The following is a 26196-nucleotide window of genomic DNA, read 5'->3' as shown; positions in this document are numbered from 1 at the left end:
GGGTCCTGGTTCTATTGTGCGGGGTCTGGTTGCTGGTTTTGTGCTTAAGGTTCAAACGTGTTCTTGTCGTTTTGTTGGGTGTAGACGGAGGGGAACGGGACTAGACTGGGGCGTGGATGGATTTCAGGAAAACGTATATAAGGGACATGTAGGATAGGTCACGGCTCGCCAAGACATCACGAACAGGAACAGCCGGCTGTCTACCCTCGGCCTGCAGGGAAGCTATTAATTTAGACCTGGCGTCACGGTGTACAGGGCATGACCAAACAACGTGCTCTATGTCGTGATAACCTTCACCACAGGCACAGATACCACTTTCCCCGAGCCCAACACGACGGAGGAGCGCGTCAAATCTATAGTGATTGGACATAAGCCGGGACATCACGCAAATGAAATCCCGACCTACATCCAACCCCTTGAACCACGGGTTCGTCGATACTTTGGGGATTATGGAATGTAACCACCTTCCCAATTCCCCTCTGGTCCAAGCATTTTGCCAACTGATGATCGTATTCTGACGTACAAGTGCGAAAAATTCATTAAAAGCAATTGGTCTTTCATAAATATCACCGTTTGTTGCGCCCACCTTAGCCAAAGAGTCCGCTTTCTCATTACCCGGTATCGAGCAGTGAGAAGGGACCCACGCTAAGGTAATCTGAGTAGATTTTTCGGATAAAGCACTCAGATGTTCCCGTATTTTCCCCAGGAAATACGGAGAGTGCTTAACATCTTTCATCGATCGGAGAGCCTCAATGGAACTGGGACTGTCCGTAAAGATGAAATAATGGTCCGTGGGCATTTTTTCGATAATCCCTAGGGTGTACTGAATTGCAGCTAATTCTGCGACGTAAACAGAAGCAGGATTATCGAGCTTATGGGAGACGGTTAAATTGTTATTGAAGATACCGAAGCCAGTGGACCCATCAAGAAGTGATCCGTCAGTGTAGTACATATTGTCGCAGTTGATGTTTCGATATTTATTGGAAAAAATTTTAGGGATCTGCTGCACGCGTAAATGATCCGGGATTCCACGAGTTTCTTCTATCATGGATGTATCGAAAAACACAGTAGAATCAGAAGTATTTGATAAGTCGACACGATTTGGAATATTCGAAGAAGGGTTAATATTTTGGGACATGTGATTGAAATACAATGTCATAAAACGGGTTTGAGAATTAAGTTCGATTAACCTTTCAAAATTTTCAATCACGGGACGGTTCAAGACCTCACATTTGATTAGAATACGAGAAGACAGGCTCCAGAAGCGGGTTTTCAATGGTAGTACTCCAGCTAAAACCTCCAAACTCATCGTATGGGTCGACTGCATGCAACCTAAGGCGATACGCAAACAACGATATTGTATTCGCTCCAGTTTGATCAAATGTGTGTTTGCTGCGGAGCGGAAGCAGAAACACCCGTATTCAATAACAGACAATATCGTTGTTTGGTAAAGCCTTATAAGGTCTCCTGGATGGGCTCCCCACCATTGTCCGGTTATTGTACGAAGAAAATTTACTCTTTGTTGACATTTTTTCATCAGATACCTCACGTGACAACCCCAGGTGCCTTTAGAGTCGAACCAGACACCAAGATATTTGTGTACCAAAACCTGAGAAATCGTTTTACCCATTAATTGTGTTTGAAGCTGAGCAGGTTCATGCTTCCTAGAAAAAACTACTATCTCAGTCTTCTCCGGAGAGAATTCGATACCTAGCTGTAAAGCCCAAGCAGACAAATTGTCCAAGGTATCTTGCAATGGTCCTTGCAAATCGGCAGCTTTGGCTCCTGTAACAGAGATTACACTGTCGTCTGCAAGTTGTCTTATCGTGCATGAATTTGCCAGACATTAGTCGATGTCATTTACATAAAAGTTGTAAAGAAGGGGGCTTAAACATGAGCCCTGGGGAAGACCCATGTAGCTAATGCGAAAAGTTGCCAAATCGCCATGCGTAAAATGCATGTGCTTTTCGGACAACAAATTGTGCAAAAAATTGTTCAAAATTGGAGAAAATCCTTGTCGGTGAAGTTTACCCGAAAGAATGTCAATAGAAACGGAATCAAAAGCCCCCTTAATGTCCAAGAACGCAGACGCCATTTGTTCTTTACGAGCATACGCCAGCTGAATATCTGTTGAAAGCAACGCAAGACAATCATTCGTCCCTTTGGCACGGCGGAAGCCAAATTGAGTTTCTGATAGTAGACCATTTGATTCGACCCAGTGGTCTAAACGACGGAGTATCATTTTTTCCATCAATTTCCGGATACAGGATAGCATTGCAATCGGCCTATAAGAGTTGTGATTAGAAGCTGGTTTCCCTGGTTTTTGGATGGCGATCACCTTCACTTGCCTCCAATCCTGCGGTACAATGTTTTGCTCCAGGAACTTATTGAACAAGTTCAACAAGCGCCTCTTGGCATTGCCGGGTAGATTCTTCAACAAGTTGAATTTGATTCTATCTAATCCAGGCGCGTTATTGTTACAGGACAGGAGGGCAACTGAAAATTCTGCCATCGTAAAAGGTGATTCTATCGCGTCGTGGCCCGGAGACGCATCGCGAACAATATTTTGCTCAGGAACAGAGTCCGGACATACTTTCCTGGCAAAATCAAATATCCACCTACTTGAAGACTCCTCGCTTTCGTTGACCGTTACGCGATTCCGCATTCTTCGGGCTGTGTTCCAAAGAGTGCTCATCGATGTCTCCCTCGACGTCTCGTTCACGAACCGACGCCAATATCCACGTTTCTTTGCTTTAGCCAAGCTTTTAAGCTTGGTATCAAGCTCCGAATACCGTAAATAGTCGCCAGGTATACCTCCCGTCTGGTAGGCCTTAAACGCGTCGGATCTTTGCGTGTAGACATCGGAGCACTCTTGGTCCCACCACGAAATGGGAGGCCGTTCTTTGATCGTTACGCCGGGATATTTCTTCGTTTGGGCTTGCAACGCGGCGTCGAGAATCAAGCCCGCGAGGAGGTTGTATTCTTCAAGTGGTGAATGATGTTGAATCGACTCGACCGCTTTTGAAATCATTTCCTCGTATAACTTCCAATCGACATTTCGTGTGAGGTCATACGGAATGTCAATTGGTCGCATGCGAGTTGACCCGTTAGTAATTGAAATAAGAATAGGCAGATGGTCGCTACCGTGAGGATCGAGGATTACCTTCCATGTGCAATCCAACCGTAGCGACGTCGAACATAAGGATAGATCCAAAGCGCTTGGGCGCGCTGGAGGTTTCGGGATACGTGTCATTTCACCGTTGTTTAAAATAGTCATGTCGAAGTCATCGCAAAGGTTATAGATTAAAGAGGAGCGGTTATCATTGTATGGGGAACCCCAAGCCACGCCATGAGAGTTGAAGTCTCCCAAAATCAAACGTGGCGAGGGAAGAAGTTCTATTAAATCAAAGAGCAGCCGTTGCCCAACCTGTGCTCTGGGGGGAATATATATTGAGGCAATACAAAGCTCTTTACCTTGTATTGTCATTTGACATGCGACAACTTCGATGCCTGGAATCGAGGGGAGGTTAATACGATAGAAAGAATAGCACTTTTTAATCCCTAAAAGTACTCCTCCATATGGGGTGTCTCGATCAAGGCGAATAATATTAAAATCATGGAAGTTGAGATCAATATTTGAAGTAAGCCAAGTTTCACAAAGGGAAAATGCATCGCATTTGTTTTTATTTATCAAAACTTTAAACGAATCAATTTTTGGTAAAATACTTCTACAATTCCACTGTAAGACAGAGATAGAATCCTTCATATACGCAGTTGAATTAGGCATCGAAGGATACAATCGCTGCAAGGAGAGGCCATTGGGCAGTCAACTGCTTCAAAAATGATCTAACTGTTGGGAGGAATGCTGTAAGAAAAATTTTAATTGGATCGGGTACATTGAAAGTTTCAAAAATCCAGTCCACAATGTCAGAAAATTTCACTAATCCAGAGTTTGTTTCATCAACTGGGAGTGTAAAAGGAGCAACTGGGGTTTTAGATGTTCCTGGCAGTGCTGGGAACTCCTTCTGGGACTTTAAATTTGCCAGCCCAGGAGGAGTTTGCTTCGGTTTTTCCGCAGCACTGTTTGGTTTGTTTGTAACTTTCATTTCACTTTGAGAAATCTTAGGACCTTTTCTGGGAAGTTTAGGAGAGGAAATATTTTTCCTCTTTCTAGACTCCCCAGGATTGGCGTAAGATGCTCCCGCTGGTGAATCGTCAGAATCGGTTTCATCAGAGGACAACAGATCGAAGGGGTTCGAAGTAACGGGAGAAGTGGTAACGGTCTTCTTCAGCATGTCAGCGTAGGAACGCTTTGAACGCTCTTTGAGAGACCGTTTTATTTTATCCCTGCGCTGCATGTACACCGCACATGTCGAGAGCTCATGCAGATTTTCTCCGCAGTGAATACACTTTTCAGCGTTAACACTGCAAGAATCTTCCGCATGAGACTCCCCACACTTGCCACAACGTGCCTTATTGCAGCAGTAGGCGGCTGTATGGCCTAACTGCTTGCAATTCAGGCAGTTCATGACGCGGGGCACGTAGAGCCTCACAGGGAGACGAACCCGGTGGATCGAGACGTGGCTTGGTAGTGCAGACCCGGCGAACGTAACTCGAAACGAGTCTGACGGAGTGTATACTGTTTTGCCACCGATGATCGATGCTGACCGCAATTGCTTGCAGTCGAGCACCTTTACTTCGGGACACGTTTTGTTCTTAAAGCACCCTTTGGCACTTTCCAGTATACACTCGACGGACAGACTCGAATCGGTTATGACACCGTCGATCTCCACGTCTCGTGCGGGTATGTAAACGCGATACTCGCGTGTGAAGAGCTCAGAGCAAGCTATATCGTTGGCCTCTTTCAGGTTACCGACCACGACACGGAGCTTGTTAGGCCGGACCTTGGAAATTTCGGTCACGCCCTTGTACTCCTTCGTCAGGTCTTTAGAAATCTGCAAGAGGTTCAACTTTTTCGATTTCGGTCCTGCCTTTGGCCGAAAATAAACAGTATAGCTGCCCTGGGCTCCGTCTGGGTAAAGCCTGGGGCGAGGGGGGACTGAAGAATGAACAGGGGAGGGGGTAACAGAAGGGTCAGGGTCAGAGGGGTTCGGGGATGGTGGCGCGGGAGGCGATGGATCTACATCCATCGCGCTAAGTCTAGCGCACTAGCGCTGACAAGAACACGTACCTTTTTATTTCTCCCTTCCAGTAAGGTTGGTTGTCCGATCGTTCGAAGTAGCAGCCGTTACAGCCAGCAGCACCAATACAGCAGCACCAAACAGCCACCAGCAGCGAGCCAGGTGTGAGATCACTCCACACAGCGATACAACTCGCTGACACTGATGGCTTCTTCTTTTTCCTCGTTTGTGTCTCGTCCACTGCTGTAGCACAATCCAGCCAGCAGCCAAATCGGCTTACGCACCAGCTGGCAGTCACGATGCGAAACAGTTGCACAAAGGCACGACCTTGAACCCGGATTTATATCACTCGACCAGGCAAACAATGCCAACACTTGTTCACACGTCTTTTGTTTTATACTCTATCGGACCGATCACCAAACACGTCCAGTACTGATGCGTGTTCGGCACAGAATGAACATTTCAGAGTTGAATGAAAATCTTTCGAAATATATTAATGCAAAAACGATGAAATCAACAGCAAATCACTCTATTCTCTGTTGTTATGTTCATCTTTGTTGATATGCCTATGTTTGAGATACGGAATGTCAGTCAGTTGGATAATTATATAAATTCACAATAAATTCATGAGACTTCTTTTTTATTTTCGATTTTTCATTTTTTTATTTTGTTTTAGATTTTTAATTCAATAACAAGATGATCCTAGAGATGATCCCTGTCACTGTATCGATACAATCTCATTTCAGGATCTGTAAAAGAGTCGCTTTCTTGTTATTCTATTTTAAAAGATTCAATAAAACTTACGCTTAAACAAATTTTTGATCTCTGGGTGATAGTGTTGCTTGCGCCGTTCGTCATCGTCCCTTTTTTTGTTTCGCTTTGTTTTGTCGGTTTTGACGTTTGTCAATCGGAATTGTAGCTGTAATTCAATTGATTTAAACAGTGGTGATAATACAAGAGATATTCATTACAATACGATGGTGATTTCCATTAACCAGTTTTCAACGCAAGATCATTTCATTGGAAAGTGTTAATCTTCTAGAAATCAACACTAAATCACTTCAACTTGCAGTGTGATTTGACGAATTGAATCAAGTGAAAAAACACTTGAAGTAATCGTTACATTTTTTTAAAGTGTACTACAAATACCGTGTATGGCGATAAGACTGTGCGAATTTTGAGGTTTCCGAAACTGAACGAAATTTTTCTCGAATTTCTTCAAAAAATGACTAAAATTTATAAATTTTAAGTAAATCTGTTTATTGATTCAGATTTAAACAGAAGGCATAGAGATATTTTGAGTTTATTTAGGTGGAAAATTTTCAAGAAAATTCCGGAAATTAGGAAAATTTTAGTGAACTATAGATTTTTTAAAACTTCATACGGTCAAAGCTGCTTCAAGCATTTCCGGACCTTAATTAGAGTTAATAACAGCAAAAATGTTGGTTCAAAAATCATAATTTGTATCTATTTATTAAAAAAATGTTCTCAATTTCGGTAAATTTCGGTTAATTTCGTGAAACTCGAAATTTCACACACTCTTATATGGCGACAATGACCCTATGATACTGGTGTACCACACGTTCGATTTTAACGTGTCAACAAAAAGTCAACAAGCGTTTTTGTAGCAGCATTAGGTATTCTATGTACCATGTGTAGTCAACCGATTTTATATAAATGAACAATAAATAAACAACAATAAAAACAAACAATAAAATATTTGTATGGACCCTGGGCATTACACTCCTCCCCCACAAAGCTGTTCACGTGGAATGTGGAGGGCGCCTGAACATCGTAACGAGGTACAATTCTCGCACTGTTGAAAATCTAGAATAAGATATTAAAAGTAATCGAACAATAACTCAAGTTTTGATCATCTTTATTAGGTTATATATGGTTTAAAAACATTAATATCCTTTCTATTTAATGTTATAGTAGATCTAATCAGGATATCTTTTGTACATTGGTCAGAATCTAAACAGTGTTCAACTACACTAAATTTAGATTCTAGGGATTCCTGTTGTGTTGATGAATCATTGTTTTTTATAACAAAACCGTCTAAACAAACACTTTTGTCTTCAGAACGTGAACCGGATTGGCTGTTTCGTCGAATTTTTTTTGGTTCAGAAATTTTTTTTGATCTCTTCCATTTCATTCTTCGATTTTGGAACCATATTTTAACCTGAAATATAAAAAATAATTTAATGAGTACAATTATCATAGCGGACAAGCAAACGCTATATTTTGATCAAATGTCTTGCAAACAGTTTGCCCATATGATACCGTCTTGCGTCAATGGCTAATTCAAGCTTACAAAACAGCTTCAACTTTGAAATGTCATTAACAAACGTTATTGAAAATAGGGAAAGAATTATTTAACATTTAAAATTATAACAAAGATGTGCAGTGATGGTTACAGCTAACCGAAAATTCAGCGACACTGATCGCTAATCTACTAACTGAGCAGCATCGCACCAAATGATCTATGGTCGAATATGCCTTTAGACATAGGTTTTATTCGAAGCATTGTAGCCTAGAAACCGTTGGTTGCATAGAAAAACTGTCTGAGAATGAGTTGTAGGAAATTAAAAATGCATCATAAAAAATATACACTGTACAAAAAAAAATTCTGACCAAAAAAAATTAAAGATAAACATTAAATTTCAACTTAAAAAAAATGATTTTTTTTTTTTAGAAACTTGAAGTTAATACGTAACTTTTGAAAAAAGTCCAGGATGGAGAAATGAAAAATAAATTTTTGTGGTAGATTAATTATTTTATAAAAATTTTAGTTCAAATATTTTTCAAAATATTTGTATTCTGGTAACATTAAAAGATGCAGAGAGTCATTTTGAATCAAAAAGCTCTTGATAGTTAACATTCTAAAGGCATCGGTTTTCGAGTTATTTTGAATTTAAACTCGAAAAATTAGTAATATTTAGGAAAATGCACGTTTTTTTACTTAATTTGTCCGTGGTTCTCCAGCAAAACCATACGTTCATTGGAATGCTTGATCAAAAATATACAATTCATTCTTTGACAACAAAACGATTGGATGAATAACTCAGGCGCTGTACCTTAGCCTACCTACACGTTCCCCCTTGCCGAATGTTTTTATTTACTTGTTTACTAATAATAACTGTTTGTAAAGAACGCTACCAATAACTACTGGGTTACCTATAATATCTGTTTTTTATACATAAATATGATTGCACTTCTCCAGAAGTGTTAGTAACAGTTTGCATTTTGTGGAAATGAATAAAGTGAAAATGGAATACACCAAGCCCAAGTGCTGTAAACCCTTTCCTGATAATCGGTGCTCATCAAGCTTACGCAAATTAAACGAAAACGTTATTGCAAAATTAAAAATATTGAACAGTCAAGCTCATTTTAATACGTCTTTATCAATTTGTGATTCGTGTAGATTATATTGTATCAAAGTGAAAGATGATTTGATCTCAAAGAGCATTCACTCAATTCATTCATTCATCAACATCAGGATGTGGAAGAAACATTCTATCGACGGAGTTGCAACCATCTGCATCTGTATACGAATTGGCGGAGATACCGTCTACTACAACAATCGTATCATCATATTCTCAAGAAAGCATTCAAAAAGAATACTCCAGAGCACAGAAAATTGAGTTATTCAACAAAGGCCTAGCTGGAATCAACGTTTGGTGAAACGTTCGGTGGATATCACTGGCAAAGCTCAATCAGGAAAAATATCCTTAAAAAAGTATCTGAAAATTACTGAGAGTATGAGAAAAAACGTTTTCGATTTTGATGCTGAAGATGACCTGGATTTATTGAAACGTAAAGCTAGAGACTTCGACGAGATGATTTTGCAGTTAAAAGAAAAATTTTCTGCGCTCGAATGCTCGAGGGAAGATAAAGTAAGAATACTTTCGGTTCTACCGAAATCTTGGAACCAACAAACGGTAACCGAAACGTTTGAAACAACGAAATACATTGTGAAACAGGCTCGACGCATATCAGAGGTTAGTGAAATATTGGCTATTCCTGATGTGAGGCTTGGACATGGATTGCCCCTGGAAGTAAAAACCGAGGTATTAAAACGAATGGTAAGAATTGTAAGTTTAGTTAAAGAACATGAATATCCCATTACAAGCGCAAAAGAATTGTATGATTGGGCTAATCAGAAAAGTAATGAAAATTCATCAAAAATGTCATTAAGTTGGGTATCATATGAAGAATATGAACAAAGAGTAACAGAATGGAGCAATATTTTCAAAAAATCTAAAATAGTAGCTGGCACACAAAAGTATCACTCTTTTGTTCCGATTTCAGAAAATAAGATACAAACGAAGCTGTTTTCAAAGGATGACGAATCATTTACTTATGATGTATATAAAATATAAGGTGAAACTACTTCTGTAAAGTATCTATGTCATAAAAAAATATGTTCCTAAGATAATGAAACTCGAAAATAAATATTTGATTCTTATATATATTTATATCTCTTAGAACATTTAACTCTTTTCTTGAGAAACGTTCGCCCAATCGTTTTGTTGTCAAAGAATGATACAATTCATTTTTGATCAAGCATTCCAATGAACGTATGGTTTTTGCTGGAGAACCATGGACAAATTAAGAAAAACGTGTATGTTACTAAATATTTACAATTTTTCGAGCTAAAATTAGAAATAACTCGAAAACCAACGCCTTTAGAATGTTTACTACCAAGAGCTTTTTGATTCAAAATGACTCTCTGCATCTTTTAAAATCATCAGAATACAAATATTTTGAAAAATGTTTGAATTAGAATTTTCATAAGAAATTAATCATATATATATACCGGTCGGACTCGATTATATACAGTCTCCGAAAATTTTTCACTACATATCATCGAATCCTGTGTATAATCGAATCAGAAAAAAAATTTTTTGTTTGTTTTGCATAAATATTTTGTTGTTTTTTGAATAATTAAGTAGGTTTTTTTTGACTAACCCCCTTAAAGTCGCAAAAAACCTTTCTTACAAAAATATATGTATATATAAAATCGAATCAGAAAAAATTTTTTTTGTTTATTTTGCATACATCTTTTGTTGTTTTTAAATAAATAAGTAGATTTTTTTGACTAACACCCTTAAAGTCGCAAAAAGCTTTCTTACAAAAATATATGTATGTATAGATTTCGTAGTTATTCTTTATGTTATTGCAGTCAGCCATGGCAAGAACACTACATTGTGCTGCACGGGTGCCACTTTTGCATAGAAACACTTCACGGCGTGTATTGCAACTTGCACTGCGTGATGTGTATTGGGTAGATAGTAGATTAGCTAGATTAGCGACTTGCGTATTGGGTAGATAGTAGATTAGCTGAAAACATTGCCTTAAATTTATTTAAATTTTTGCTCACCAGTATTGATTTCAACTTCAACCTTAACATTGAAATAATAATATTAGGGTCCATACAATTTTAACGTGACATAAATATTGGACTTCCGGAAAACCCTCACCACTAGCATGTTTCCAATACTCGGCACACCAGGCATAAAAAATTTGCTCAGCCATGCTTGCGTTATGTAACATTTGACCTGACTTTTATGAATCAATAAGGAAGCGCTTATTTATAACGTAACGCCAGAATAATTATTGTTGATCTCCTTTCCCTTTTTGCCCCGCTTTTTGTTTAAATTTTCCGTATGGGTTGCAACACTTTGCCAACCCAACATTCTTTCCCGTTTCCTGAGCGTTAAATAATTTGTAAACGTTCCCTCGCGATATTTCTGTTTTAGATCAGCTTTACTTTACTTGAAACATTATGGCTCAAAAAATGTTGCGTTATGTCATATTGGATTGAAGGGAACGTCCATTAATTACGAACCGTAAATAAAAACTATTATCGACCCCCTCTTTCCTCTAGGTAACACTCTTTGTATAGATCTTCAAAATGTTTAGTATTGATTGCGACGTTTTGTCAGATCTCTACCTCCCCCTAAGCTTTACGTATTTTTGGGCGATCCCTAAACGACATTGCTGCTCTAGGTAAGTTATATTTAAAATTGAAAGGAATTTTTTTTTTGTGATTCGATTATATACAATTTTATATATAATCGAGTCAATATATAATCGAGTCTGTATATAATCGAGTCCGACCTATATATATATATATATATATATATATATATATATATATATATATATATATATATATATATATATATATATATATATATATATATATATATATATATATATATATATATATATATATATATATATATATATATATATATATATATATATATATATATATATATATATATATATATATATATATATATATATATATATATATATATATATATATATATATATATATATATATATATATATATATATATATATATATATATATATATATATATATATATATATATATATATATATATATATATATATATATATATATATATATATATATATATATATATATATATATATATATATATATATATATATATATATATATATATATATATATATATATATTTGGCAGAGCTGTATGCCACCACGGGTCGGTATTTGGCGATTACCGTAGGCCACGGAAGTGTTCACTGCAAGCAAGCAGTCCCGGACCATCATCGAGAGCTAACCTAGGTTGTGGTGATACTCAGGCATTGGGCCGCCGAATTCTCGCAAAAGCCACATTATCTGGAAGCAGCTCTAACGGAGCGAATAGTGCCGCTCCCACCACCCAAATGCACTAATTCGCCCATTGGGATTGATGCCAGTAAGTTCCCAATTACGGCAACTGGTCGCAACGCCATATGATAAGAGTCGGATTTTGTTCTCGTACCACGATTCTGGGCTGGCACCTGCGCCGGGCTCCTTTAGTAAGGTCGTGTGACAACGGCTTGAAACGGCGAGACAACAACCGGTGCAGGGGTCTCCGTCCCGTAAAACCTGGCAGGCCTTCCAGTACGTTCCAAATTCATTGCCCGGTGGGAACCGGGCAGAAGTGGGATCAGATGTCCTTTCCTGTCTTGCGCCGGTCGGGGGTGTCATAGTTGCTCATAAGGCGCTATGGCAGCCGCACCTAGCCATGGCCTCACTGCTTCGGCATAGATTACCTTGGAAACAGATAAGCGACCACTCCAGTATGGATAAGGATAGCGGCTGGAAGGGGGACCCACTTAACAAAAATGGATTTGAATGAAAATAGACATCAACAAATGGGCGCAGATGGGTTGAAAAACCCGTTTGCACGAGGAGGCATCCAGAGGTCTCCGCCGAGAGGGGCGGAGACGGATGCAGTAAAGGACGCCTGCGAAGACGGCAAAGGCAGTACGCCTACCGGATCGACGCAAGACATCTCAGTGGCTGGTCCACTGTTGATAAAGGCGGTCGGAAGACAGCGAGACACGCTACCGAAGGTAGTAGCGTTGTCGGAGCACCTCGATGCCATAAGCGAGTTTGCGAAAAGTCGCACCAACACGACGAAGTACCTGAAGCAGGCTCTCTACATGCTTCGGTCCTCCGTCGATGCTGCGAAGAAGGAGCACGCCGAACTCAAGGCAAGAGCGGTGGCTGCAGAGTATAATGCAACGGAGGTGACCGAAAGGGTGACGAAGTCGGTCCAAACGGACACCTGCACGTTTGCAGCGGTTTGCGCCTCCGGGTCAGCCGCAAAAAGAGCAAGGCAGTCTCCGGGGAAGCCCCCGAGAACAGCAAGAAACGGTTGGTTGTGCTAAGCCCGCGAGACAGCACACCAACGGCCTCCAAGTTCGCCGAAAAGTCTGCCGAAGTGGCAGCTACGGGAAACCCTTGGGTTACCGTGGGAGGAAGAAGGCGCCAAAAAGGCAGCAAGTACAACGACGAGAAGGCGAAAAATCGTCCAAAAATGGGAAAGAAGGTGCGAAGCAAGGGAGACGCCCTCATACTCAAGACGGATGGGTCCAAATACTCCGAAGTCTTAAAGAAAATGAAAGGCGAAACCCAGCTCAAGGATCTGGGAGCAGATGTGCGGACCATCCGTCGTTCTCGCACCGGCGAGATGATCCTTGAGCTCCGTAAGGATGCTAAAAACAAGGGCGCTGCCTACAAGACGGTAGCCGAGCAGGTCCTCGGGAAAGTTGTGCAAATTCGGGCACTCACCTCAGAGGTGACTCTCCAGCTCAAAAACCTGGACGAAATCACCGAGAGGTGCGATATTGCACAGGCCCTCAAGGAGAAGTGCGGAGTGGAAGTAGCCACTGAGGTAATTCGCCTCCGTAAGGGTCAAGCGGGTACCCAGGTGGCCACTTTCCGGCTTGCATCGGCCGATGCAACCCTGGCCCTGAAGACAGCCAAACTTAAGGTTGGCTGGTCAGTATGTCCCCTGAGCATACTCCAGCAGCCGGACGTTTGCTTCTGATGTTTCGAGGGAGGACACAAGTCCTGGACCTGCAAGGGGCCCGATTGGAGCCAGTTATGTAGGCGTTGTGGTGGTGCTGGCCATAAAGCTAAAGACTGCGGGGAGCCTCCCAAGTGCTTGGTATGTACTGGAAAACGGGACGCCAAGCACTTTATGGGAGGCCCATGGTGCCCAGCTGGTAAGGCGGCCACGAAACCACGGGCGTGAGGGTGATACAATTGAACCTGAACCATTGCCATGCGGCACAGCAGCTGCTTTACCAAGCAGCGTCTGAGTCGCGGTAGGACATTGTAATCGTTTCGGACCCCTACTGCATTCCTCCCGGAAACGGTAATTGGGTTGCAGATAAGTCCAGTACGGCGGCCATATGCACGACCAGCAAGTTCCCGGTTCAGGAGGTTGTTTCAACCTCAAATGAAGGATACGCGGTTTCCAAGGTGGACGGAGTATTCTACTGCAGTTGTTATGCTCCGCCGCGTTGGTCTATCGAAAGGTTCACCCAGATGGTCGACTTGTTATCTATGGAGCTGACGGGACTAACACCCTTAGTAGTGACGGGACTAACACCCTTCAACGCTTGGGCTGTTGAGTGGGGAAGCCGCCGCATGAACCTGAGGGGTCAGATCTTGTTGGAAGCTTTGGCAAAGCTCAACCTAGATCTGGCCAACGTTGGAACCAAGTGTACATTCAGCAGAAATGGTGCGAAGTCGATCATCAACGTGACGTTCTCCAGCCCAGGACTGATCGTGAACTGGAGGGTAGACGATGGCTACACCTTTAGTGACCACCAGTCGGTCTGCTATAGCGTAGTCCATAACGCGAGGCGGCAGGCGACGGGTAGAGCCAATACTCCGACCGTCCGCGGGTGGAAGACATCGCATTTCGATGCCGAGGTATTTGCAGAAGCAATGAGTAGAGAGCGCGAGGGGGGCAGTTGGCTTCACCCGAGTGCTGACCAATTAGCTACCACATTATCGCGGGCGTGCGATGCCACCATGCCTAGGACCCGCCAACCTAGGAATGGTAAGTCACCGGTATACTGGTAGACCGACGCGATAGCGGACCTCCGTAGCGCGTGCCTCCGTGCAAGACGGATGTTGCAACGTGCACGAGCAAGAGGGCCTGCTTTGATAGGCTATGCGCGAGTGCCAATACGAATCCGTGGGGCAACGCCTACAGAGTCTTAATGGCGAAGACCAAAGGCGTGTTGGCGCCTGCAGAGCGATCACCAGCGATGCTGGAGCGTATCATCGAAGGACTCTTTCCACGCCACGAGCCAAATCCTTGGCCTTCGGTTGCTGAGTCTCACGTCCGACGTTCCAGTATCTCAGACACAGACCAGGGATGGTCGGCCAACCTGTTGGGCATCCAATCCGTGAGAGACGGCAGCCGTGCCGAGGTTGTGGAGGAGGTAAGGGTTACGGATGAGGATTTCATCGTGATCGCCAACTCCCTAAAGGTGAGCAAGGCACCGGGACCGGATGGAGTCCCGAACTTGGCCATCAGGACGGCCATTAAAGTGGCCCCTGATCTATTTCGAGCAGTCATGCAGAAGTGCCTGGATGACTGCCTCTTTCCGGACAGGTGGAAGCGACAGAGATTGGTGTTGTTGCCGAAGGCTGGGAAACCGCCAGGGGACCCATCGGCATACAGACCTATCTGTCTGCTGGACACTACGGGCAAGGTGCTTGAGAGGATTATCTTCAACGGACTGGTGAAGAACACAGAGGGTGTAAACGGTCTGGCAAGTAACCAGTTCGGCTTCCGGAAAGGTAGATCCACGCTGGATGCTATTCTCTCTGTCACCAAAACGGCAGAGGTAGCACTCCAGCGTAAGAGTTGGGGCATTCGCTATTGCGCAATCGTCACGCTTGACGTGAAGAATGCATTCAATAGCGCCAGTTGGGACTCCATAGCGCTCGCGCTTAGAAGCATCCACGTACCGGTGTCGTTGTACAAGATTTTGGAAAATTATTTCCAGAATCGGGTACTAGTTTACAACACGGAGGAGGGTCAGAAGTGCGTCCAAATCACCGCAGGGGTACCGCAAGGTTCCATCCTGGGCCCGGTTTTGTGGAATGTCATGTATGATGAGGTGTTGAAACTAAAGTTCCCTGTAGGGGTTGTGATCGTCGGTTTCGCAGACGACATCACGCTAGAGGTCTACGGCGAGTCGATCGAAGAGGTCGAGTTGACGGCCGCGCTCTGCATACGCAAGGTCGAAGACTGGATGCACTCTAGGAAACTGGAGTTAGCGCACCATAAAACGGAGGTTACGGTTGTGAACAACCGCAAATTAGAGCAACAGGCGGTGGTCAGAGTCGGCGACTGCACCATTACCTCAAGGCGTTCCTTGAAGCTCTTAGGGGTTATGGTTGACGATAAGCTCACATTTAAAAGTTACGTCGACTATGCCTGTAAAAGAGCTTCAACGGCCGTTGCAGGACTATCTCGAATGATGTCGAAAAGCTTAGCGGTATATGGCAGCAAGCGTAAACTTCTTGTCAGCGTGGTTTCGTCCATACTTAGGTATGGTGGGCCAGTGTGGTCCAAAGCGTTAGGTACCAACAGTCATCGTCGTAAACTGGAAAGTACCTACAGGCTCATGTGCCTGAGGGTTGTGAGCGCGTACAGTACAGTGTCATACGACGCAATCTGCGTCCTGTCCGGCATGATGCCTATCGGCATAGCCAGTAAGGAGGACGTAGAATGCTTCGATCAACGTGACACAAGGGGTATACGAGGCACCAGAAGGTCATTCTCAATGATTAGATGGCAGCAGGAATGGTCCAATTCAGTAAAGGTTAGATGGACGCATCGACTTATTCCGGACGTATCCGGATGGTTCGGGAGGCGCCATGCAGAAGTTAACTTCCACTTGACACAGATTCTGTCAGGTCATGGTTGCTTCAGGCAGTATCTGCACAGATTCGGGCATGCGGGGTCCCCCATGTGTCCCGAGTGCGCGGATGCGGAAGAGACTGCTGAGCATGTCTTCTTCGTGTGCCCTCGTTTTGTGCATGCACGGAGCGACATGATGGTAGTGAGCGGGCCAGACACCACTCCGGACAACTTAGCTCGGAGGATGTGTAAAGACCCAAACATTTGGAGGGCGGTTTGTACAGCCGCCTATCAAATAGTTTTAGAATTGCAAAACAGGCGACAGGTTGACCACCGACACGCCAGTGTTAGCTAACGGCCAGTCTCCAGGTTAGTTAGCTAAGTTAGCAAAGAGACCTAAAGAACCAAGAGGGTGCACAGAGCACAAAAGCCGCTCCCCGAAGCAATACCTAGCGGTGGTTCCGGGGAGTATTATGGGCTGGAGACTGGAGGGGTTTTAGTGGGTCCGGTCACTGATTCAAACCAACCCCACACACCCTGAGGTTGGTCACCTCAGGGGTTTGGATGCAAATTTCTCCTTCACCTGAATAAAAAAAAAAGCTTTTTTTTTTAACTCCTTTTTTGAGAACCGGTCGCTCAATCGTCTTGTTGTCTAAGAATGAATTGTATATTTTTGATCAAGCATTCCAATGAACGTATGGCTTTGGCTGGAGAACCACGGACAAATTAAGAAAAACGTGTATTTTCCTAAATATTAATGATTTTTCGAGCTTGAATTCAAAATAACTCGAAAACCGATGCCTTCAGAATTCTAACTACCAGCAGTTTTTTATTCAAAATAACTCTCTGCAGTTTTTAAAATCATCAGAATACAAATATTTTGAAAAATGTTTGAATAAGAATTTCTATAAAAAAATTAATCTACCATTAACAAATTATTTTTCATTTCTCCATCCTGGACTTTTTTCAGAAGTTGCGTATTAACTTCGAGTTTCTTAAAAAAAAATTAAAAAAAATTCAACTCTTTTTCTTTAAATTGAAATTTAATGTTTATTTATAATTTTCTTTTGTTCAGAAGTTTTTTTTTACAGTTTATATTTTTTTACGATGCATTTTCAATTCCCTACAACTCATTCTCATACAATTTTTCCATACAACCATCAGTTTGTGGCTACAATGTTTCGAATAAAACCTATGCCAAAAAGCATACGCCCTTTTAGAATATAACTCATGGGTGTAAACAATCTCTCTATCTGTGAAAAATGCTCAGTTTGATAAGCCAAAAACGTGTGCAAAGTTTCATTCAAATCAAAAATGGTCGATTAAATTTTCGCGTATTTCCAGATCATTTGGCGCGATTCTGCTCAACTGGAAAATTGAGCTCGCTATTCGCTAAAAAAAATATTCTTTGAAAGATAGTTATTTTGAAGTGCTATTTATAACACGAGGTTGCACATCCACAAAACGGTGTTCGAAAGAGTTTGAGTGACAGTTTAGTAACTGTGATATTTTTTCAAAATTGTAAAATTGCGGCAATGGGCAGGATCTTTCGCGTTACGTATTTGTGAATGGGAAGTCACGAACGTTACTTATTGTCAGATAGTTTGAAATCTAGAGTCATACCGCTACGCAGTTTGTATACGACACTATAAAGAGAGCTTTGAAACAACACGGGTAAAAATCTCTTCCCGTTTTCATTATCTTTTTAGTTATGAAATCATGAATCTTGATTTCTTACAGAATCATGATCTATGACTCATGATATCATGATTTGAACTATCATTAGCTATGAAGTGCGTTTTCATGAATATGAATCATGGCTGCTACAAGCGTTACACATCATGCCTCACATACACATCATGACTTATGATACCATGTTTTGGACTCTGAATATCATGAGCTTTTAAGAGCATTTATATGAATACGACTCACGACTGCTATAAGTGTAACATCTAGCTGTCAAACTGCGTGCCGGTGTATTCGGTGATTGCAAGTTTAGAAACCGTCATTAATACCGTAGGTGGACTAGCGTATTTTAGGTGAAAAAGAATGTTTCCGGGAGTAAAAGTGTTATGAAGCATATGACGAGTGTCCGGCCGCATGATTTAACTTAATACAATAATTTCAAGTTAAAACAACTGTGGCAGACAATATACTTTGATAGAAAATTCGGATTGGTGATCTAGAAGGATACATTTTGCGCTGACAGAAAAATGTAAATAACTTCAGGTACCAGGATTTATAATATTATACCTTTGGTTATTAACGTAGTGCTCATATACAAATAGCTGGCTGTAAACTTTGTATTTTCGTGAAGCTCTGTTCAGAGTTCCTTAGAATAAAATGTAAACTCGTGAATTTGGCTTCGCATGAACTGTAAACTGTAGGCTGGTGAAATACTTGTGTGCTTCACAACCGGCTTTTCACGACAAATTTCGTTAGCGAAAATCCTGAACTGTAAGCTATCCTTGCACATCACTGAAGTATGAAGACTTGGTTTTGTTTGACGTAGAACTACGTCTCTCAGAAAGATCGGCTACATAGGGGCGAAAATGAAAATATAAAAACGAGAAAAGGGGACGCAATATGTATGATATATGAAATATTTTTTAACGCATTTCCTTCGTGGCAAACAATTGAAAAAATATCCATGTATCAACCCAAATGCAGAAAACTTCAGTTTCATTATTTAAATTATTGTACTATCGAAAAATTGTGTTGTTGGAACGCGGATTCAGATTTCTGTTTTGTCGCTTAATGCTTGATTTTCCTAATACGGTCGACAGTATCATACCTAGTTTACCTGGAATGCATTCTTTGGGCTATATAAAGAACCGCGAGTGGGTGCAAAATAGATTTCGCTTGCGATTTTTTTGTGTAATTCTTGAAAATTCGCAAATATTTTCCGGTTTATTGTACTAAAGTGCTTTAGAACTTGAAGAGAATTTCAATCCCCAATTTCTACACTGTTGTGCGTGGATCTGTTTTCGTTTATCACTGTTTTTGGACCGTTAAGTTCCATCTGCAGAGGAAAAGTGGGCTATTTAGTTATGAATATTGTTATGCAATTCGAAATGTAAGCTGCAAACTGGTGCCAAGTAAGGAAAGTCGTTATCTGGAACCTGCAATCATGAATGTGTGAAGATGATTCAGTAAAATTGGAATGTTAATGATTCCTGTAAGCAGCCATTTCATCCGTTGGCGGAGCGCTTTTCTTCGAAAGGGCTAACTATCACCAAGGAAACGGTGTGATTGTTTGTGTGCGAGGGCTCTGATCTCCTGGAAGTGGAGGGGGAGATTGGCCGGCTGGAAAACAATAAAGCTGCTGTGGTCGAGCAACAACCCAGAAAACTGCTGGAATATGGAGGAGAAATACTGGCTAGAGCCGTGCACTGGGTACCAAAATTTGGAGGGAAGAACGAGTACCGGAAGAGAGGATAAAAGGTACTGTGTGCCCCATCCTCGATAAAAAACCACAAGTTGAAGTGCATAAACATTTTTTGACGTAGGACTACGTCTTTGTTTTCTATACTAGATTACACTTTGTGAAAATGAAAATGAAACTGGCAAATGTTGCGTCAGATTTCAAACGGTTATAGCAAGCGAACGACTTAATGCATCTTAGTCATTTATATGTCGGTGGATAGATAAAATGTGTAACAATTTTTTGATATTATGTTCAACATTGTTGCTTTACTGCTTAATGGTGGAAAAAGGTGAAAAGTTCCAAGGTCAAGCTTTCCCATACATTTCCCTTGTTCTTGGCTTGCTTCCCAAGCACAGATAACAATAACATGGACGAAATAAATTCCACTGCCTACATATTTTGACTCAACAGAGTGTTTTGGTTTGTTTGTCTTTGTCTAAGCTGCGTGGCCACGCCTTAATGGTAAAAATCTACGCTGAACTCGATACAAAAGACTGCAAGTGGAAAATTCAGCTTCAGTTTAGTTTGTTCCACAATAGAGAGTGCGGTGCAGCTGCTAAAGCTTAGTGACATTGAGAAACGAGAGCTGCATACGAGTCAACTTCCAGGCACCGCGGAGCATGTTACCTGTATTCTGCACACGGCAGCAACAGTAACCATCGTACGCTGCAGGATATTTTGCTGGCACAGCTACTGGAGGGCACAGCGGAGAGCAAATTTTATACGCGGCCAACAAAATAATCGATGCTACCGCTGGTGCTGTGATCATCAGCATTCTGTAGCATACATTTCGAGCTGAAGATTATGAAATCGGTTCTTTTCAGAACTATAAGATGATGAAGATAAGATTTATGAGAATATTCACAACTACTACTAGTGTGAAATGTTCATCTATTTCTAAATAATTTTTACAATAACTACCAGGACGCACCAGAGATAAACGGTAGTGTTGCCTATGAATAGTTTACATAACCCTCATTTCAAGAATTTTCACTGCTAAATTGAGTGATTTTCCGGTTTAATTGTATGTTTGTGCCCACTCGAACACCGTTATCAGTCAAACATAAGAAACGAGGATTAGTTAATCTAAGAACCAGAGTGATTTGCGCATCGGGAAAGCAAAAACTTTCTTTTGATGCTTATGAAAATCACTCAGTAGTATTGAAGATGTTTTGGTTTGTTTCTCTTTCTTTCTATAAGCTACGTAGCCACGCCTTAATTGCAAAAATCTGCTCTGAGCTCGATACAAAAGACTGCGTGTAGAAAATTCAGCTTCAGTTTAGTTTGTTACACACAAGCGAGAGCAGTGCAGCTGTTAAAGGTACGCGACATTGAGAAACGAGAGCTGCATACAAGTCAACTTCCAGGCACTGCGGAACAGGTTACACCTTTATTTTGCATACGGCAGCAACAGTTACCATTGTTCGCTGCGGGATATTTTGCTGGCACAGCTACTGGAGGGCACAGCGGAGAGCAAATTTTATGCGCGGCCAACAAAATATTCAATACTACCGGTTGTGGTGCGATCATCAGCGTTCTATAGCACACATTTCGAGCTGAAGATTATCGAATCGGTTCTTTTTAGAACTATAAATGCCTAAAATAAGAGTTATGAGAATTTTCACAACTACTCCTAGTGTGGAATGTTCATCTATTTCTCAATAATCTTTTTTACAATAACGACCAGGGCGCACCAGAGATAAACGGTAGTGTTGCCTATGAATAGTTTATCACGAAAAGACATAACCCTCATTTCAAGAATTTTCACTGCTAAATTGAGTGATTTTCCGGTTTAATTGTATGTTTGTGCCCACTCGAACACCGTTATCAGTCAAACATAAGAAACGAGAATTAGTTAATCTAAGAACCACAGTGATTTGCGCAGCGGGAAAGCAAAAACTTTTTTTGATGCTTATGAAAATCACTCAGTAGTATTGAAGATGTATTGGTTTGTTTCTCTTTCTTTCTATAAGCTACGTGGCCACGCCTTAATGGTAAAAATCTACGCTGAACTCGATACAAAAGACTGCGTGTGGAAAATTCAGCTTCAGTTTAGTTTGTTTCACAATAGCGAGTGCGGTGCAGCTGTTAAAGCTTCGCGACATTGAGAAACGAGAGCTGCATACGAGTCAACTTCCAGGCACCGCGGAGCATGTTACCTGTATTCTGCACACGGCAGCAACAATAACCATCGTACGCTGCAGAATATTTTGCTGGCACAGCTGCTGGAGGGCACAGCGGAGAGCAAATTTTATACGCGGCCAAAAAAATAATCAATGCTACCGGTGGTGCTGTGATTATCAGCAATCTGTAGCATACATTTCGAGCTGAAGATTATGAAATCGATTCTTTTCAGAACTATAAGATGATGAAGATAAGATTTATGAGAATATTCACAACTACTACTAGTGTGAAATGTCCGTCTTAGTATTGGGCGATACGATGGAGAGTATCGATACTTCAGTTTCGATACCCAAAGAGCCAAAAGTATCGAGATACTCGAAATATCGGCCAAAAAGTATCGATACCAAAAGTATCGATACCAAAAGTATCGATACAATAGCTAAGAATTTTTTTTGAATTTTTGTAAACACAAGGTGAATAATGAGGACTTATTCGTTGTTTTTCTGGTATCTATCCGCATTCTCTAGGGCAGCATGAATCAAATGACTTCACAAACAAATACATACAGGTAATGCAGAAACTCTGAGCTTTGGCAAACAAATGAATTAAACAACTTATATCTTCAATATTTGTATTCACTGGCCTAATGGGCTGTAAAGCTCCCGTCTTATTTGTATAAATTATTGACACACTTCCGTATAAATTGATGAGAAAGTTGATGACATAAAAAAGTTAGATATGTCAGCGAAAATAAGATAGTGAAGTCTACCGCTGAATGTTTCTTGCTAATCAATATTGCAATTATATTTTTCACTTGTACTCGAACTTGTGTCGACGGAAAGCATGAGTTAGTTTCCGCTTGCCAATATTCGATCTGAACAATGTAAACCAGAAAACTTATATTTGTTTTTAAAATACAAATCTTTTTTCTTTTGCCCTGTGTCAAAACGTCATACAGTCATATGCCGTCTAAGAGCGAGAGAGAGAGAAAGAGACAATGAAAAAACCACCAATTTTGCAACTGGGTTTTACATGTCAAAGGTGCCAGATCTCTTCTCAAAACGCAATGTTGAATGAATTTTTATTTGATTCGTATAACCGGTGGTGACGATAAAAGTACTGGGGAGTAATAAAGTGCATCGCAAAAACCGTTAAGGTGTTTAATTCTATGTTTATGTTTAATTTTAAATGCTTTCACCAAAACAATAGATAATTACTTTGTTAGCTATTAGAGACTTGTCAACCTCCGGCTAAAAATCACTGTGATAATGCAATTTTGAAACATTCTTATTAATTGTCTAGCAATAGTACTCTACATTCGTGCATGTATTGGTGCACTTTACACCATGTAAGTCGGATGGAAAACGAGGCAAACAAAGTGCTGTCAAAATACTTGCATTGATTGCGAAATTTTTATTTACTTTCGCTGACTTGAAAGTTACTTTAAAATATATATAGACTATATTATTCGATTTACTTAACCTCGGTAAAGTAAAGCAAGAATCATTCATGAGGCAAACACAACAATATTGCACGCTTAGCCTTGAGGCTAATAGCGGTCTCGATCAACTAGATCAGTTGAGAGAATTCGTTATCGATATTGTTTTTGGCACATTTTGCATGTGTAAGATAAGTACAACGATACCCTGTGCTCCAGTGCTGAGTCGAGAAAATTTCCAGCTCGAAAAGTTCCTCGACTCGATTGGAAATCGAACCCGATATCACAACCGTGTGGGAGAGCTAGCCGACCGACATCGGTAACCACAGAGCCACGGGGACCATAAGGCAAACAACCCGAATTAAGTGTTTGTGACTAAGTTGTCAGAAAGCTCTATAGGACAAGAAAAACGTATGGCAATAAACATGTTCTATATTGTATATATTGTATATTGTTGTTATCTTTCTTTTTCGTTTGTCTCAGATTTTGACAGTTCGTTTGGCTCACAATATTCTCTCTGTCTATTTATCCATCTAAGTTTTGCTAGTGCAAATAGACTCGTGCGATTTTTATACTGACAGTGGCAGCTTTTCAGTGGTTCCAGCTTCCAGCTCGTATCAACTAGCTGGCATCTCTATCTTATTTGCTTTGCTTCAGGTGAAACGGGATTGTGGTCTTTTCCTATACAATTTTGAGGTTAGAGTTCTTTTAATTTTGTAGTTTGAGCGTAAAAAAATCGGCTTCCACTAAATAAACAGCACTCAAATTGCTACTTCAGGTATGCAGCAGTTGTGAAAACAATTAATCAAAGTTTCATGTACGAAAAAATTAGACTGCAAAATTCGAGTTGATCGCGACCACGTCCCGTTTCACCTTCATCGCAGCTAACATCGCAGCGGATCCACGAAGTGTGGGCCCCACTGACACTGACAGACAGCATAACATAGCGTATGAAAAGTGGCGGTGATCTCGTTTACACATTGAGATGTCAGCCCTTGAAACTGTAGAATTAAGCCACCTGCAGAGTCCGTGGGATCACACGAAAAAGGAAAACTGTGATGAAAAACCAATAAAGCACGCGGTTTGCTGAGCGAATAAAAGAAACGTGTATTTGTATATAGCAAGGGTAACAAAAGAATGAAGAAAGAACAAATCAATGTAACGTATGTTAGAAGGTAACGATCATCTTGTATAAACAAGGTGTGTATCTTAAGGTAGTCATTTTTGTCCAACACTCCTCCTGAATGACTACCGACAGTTAGTCAGATAGTCCCACTGAATCCACAAATTTCTTCAGCAATGCTGGTCCCAAAGGCTTCGTAAGTGCATCCGCAATCATGTCACCTGTAGGACAAAAGATAAGTTTCACTTCTTGCCGTTCGCAAAGCTCACGAATGTAGAAACTTTTTGTATCGATGTGTTTAACACGACCGCTGATCCGTTCCGCTTTAGAAAAGCTAAGACATCCTTGGTTGTCTTCATTGATGATCGTTGCACCACTCTGCGGTTCGTTTAAATCCCGTAACAAACGTCGTAGCCAGACTACCTCCTGACAGGCTACCGTGAGTGCATTGTACTCTGCCTCTAAAGAAGACAAAGCAACGCTATCTTGGCCTTTGCTCATCCATAAGAGTGGCCCACCACCGAAAAAGAACACTACTCCCGTTGTAGAACGTCGAGTCTGCCTATCTCCAGCCCAAATTCCAACCATCTCTAGGACCAAACGTCAACTTGTAGTCTTTTGTCGAATTCAGATATCGTAAAATCCTTTTTGCTGCGGACCAATCACTCGTATTCGGCTCACTCACCTTTCTACCAAGCAAGCCCACACTAACGGATAGATCAGGCCTTGCATTCACAGCCAGGTATAATAGTGCTCCAATTAAACTTCTATATAGAGTCGTATCAGTAAACATTTCGCTATTGTCGTTCGCTGTGGTGTAACCAGGATCCATCGGCGTCCGTGCAGAATGAGCATTCTGCATCCTAAATTTTCTGATGAGGTTTTCAATATAGGCTGTTAAACGTAACGTGTAATAATCGCCAACTTTCTTAATTTCGAAACCGAGAAAATGCCTTACAAAACCAAGTGACGTAATGTCAAATCTTTTTCTTAATTCAATGAAAATTTTATCGATTTCTGATTTATCGACGCATCCCATCAACAAATCATCAACATACACAAGCAAATAGATTGTAACGCCAGCATTCTGACGTACATAGAGGCACGAATCGGAATCACACTGAGAAAATTTAAGCTCGAGTAAAACTGCGTGTAGTGCCTTATTCCAACAACGTGCAGATTGTTTGAGCCCGTATATACTTCTTTGTAACTTGCATACGATACCTTGTTCTGCCACTTCAAACCCAGGTGGCTGCCTCATATACAGCTCCTCTTCGATCGTACCATTTAAATACGCCGTTTTTACATCATATTGCTTTAACAACAGCTTTTGTTTAGCTGCAACAGCCAATAGCGCACGAAGAGTCGACTGACGAGTGACTGGAGCGAATACTTCCGAGTAATCGATCCCAAATGCTTGTGCGTAGCCCTGAGCTACAATACGCGCCTTATGCTTGACCACTGTTCCTGTTTCATCTCTTTTTAGCTTGAATACCCATTTTGATCCAATAATTCTTTTTCCTATAGGTAAAACAACAAGGCTCCACGTTTTGTTTATCTCATGTGCTTTCATTTCCTCACGCATTGCTTCCTTCCATTCGGGAACAGCCATGGCTTCTTCGAAGTCGTAGGGTTCTTCATCACTCGATACTTGTCCGACAATGAATTCGTCGTATCTACTTGGTAATACTCCACGTCCAAGCCGGTCCTCTCTCCTCA

At 41.2% G+C, this 26196-nt stretch overlaps 1 protein-coding gene across 1 annotated transcript in view; it reads right to left on the bottom strand.

The window, feature by feature from the left end:
- Window positions 1-7003: 7003 nt before the first annotated feature.
- LOC129719935 (motor neuron and pancreas homeobox 1-like) overlaps window positions 7004-26196 on the bottom strand; it is a 686641-nt gene continuing 667448 nt past the window's right edge. Inside the window, exon 4 of the mRNA XM_055671347.1 lies at window positions 7004-7323. Coding sequence (XP_055527322.1) covers window positions 7024-7323 — 300 coding nt within the window. The 3' untranslated portion in view covers window positions 7004-7023. The remainder of the gene's footprint in view (window positions 7324-26196) is intronic.

The sequence above is a fragment of the Wyeomyia smithii genome, chromosome 2 (assembly GCF_029784165.1).
Source record: "Wyeomyia smithii strain HCP4-BCI-WySm-NY-G18 chromosome 2, ASM2978416v1, whole genome shotgun sequence".
Lineage (NCBI taxonomy): Eukaryota > Metazoa > Arthropoda > Insecta > Diptera > Culicidae > Wyeomyia > Wyeomyia smithii.
The sequence above is the reverse complement of the archived record's forward strand: the minus strand, read 5'-3'. Positions and strand labels throughout refer to the sequence as shown.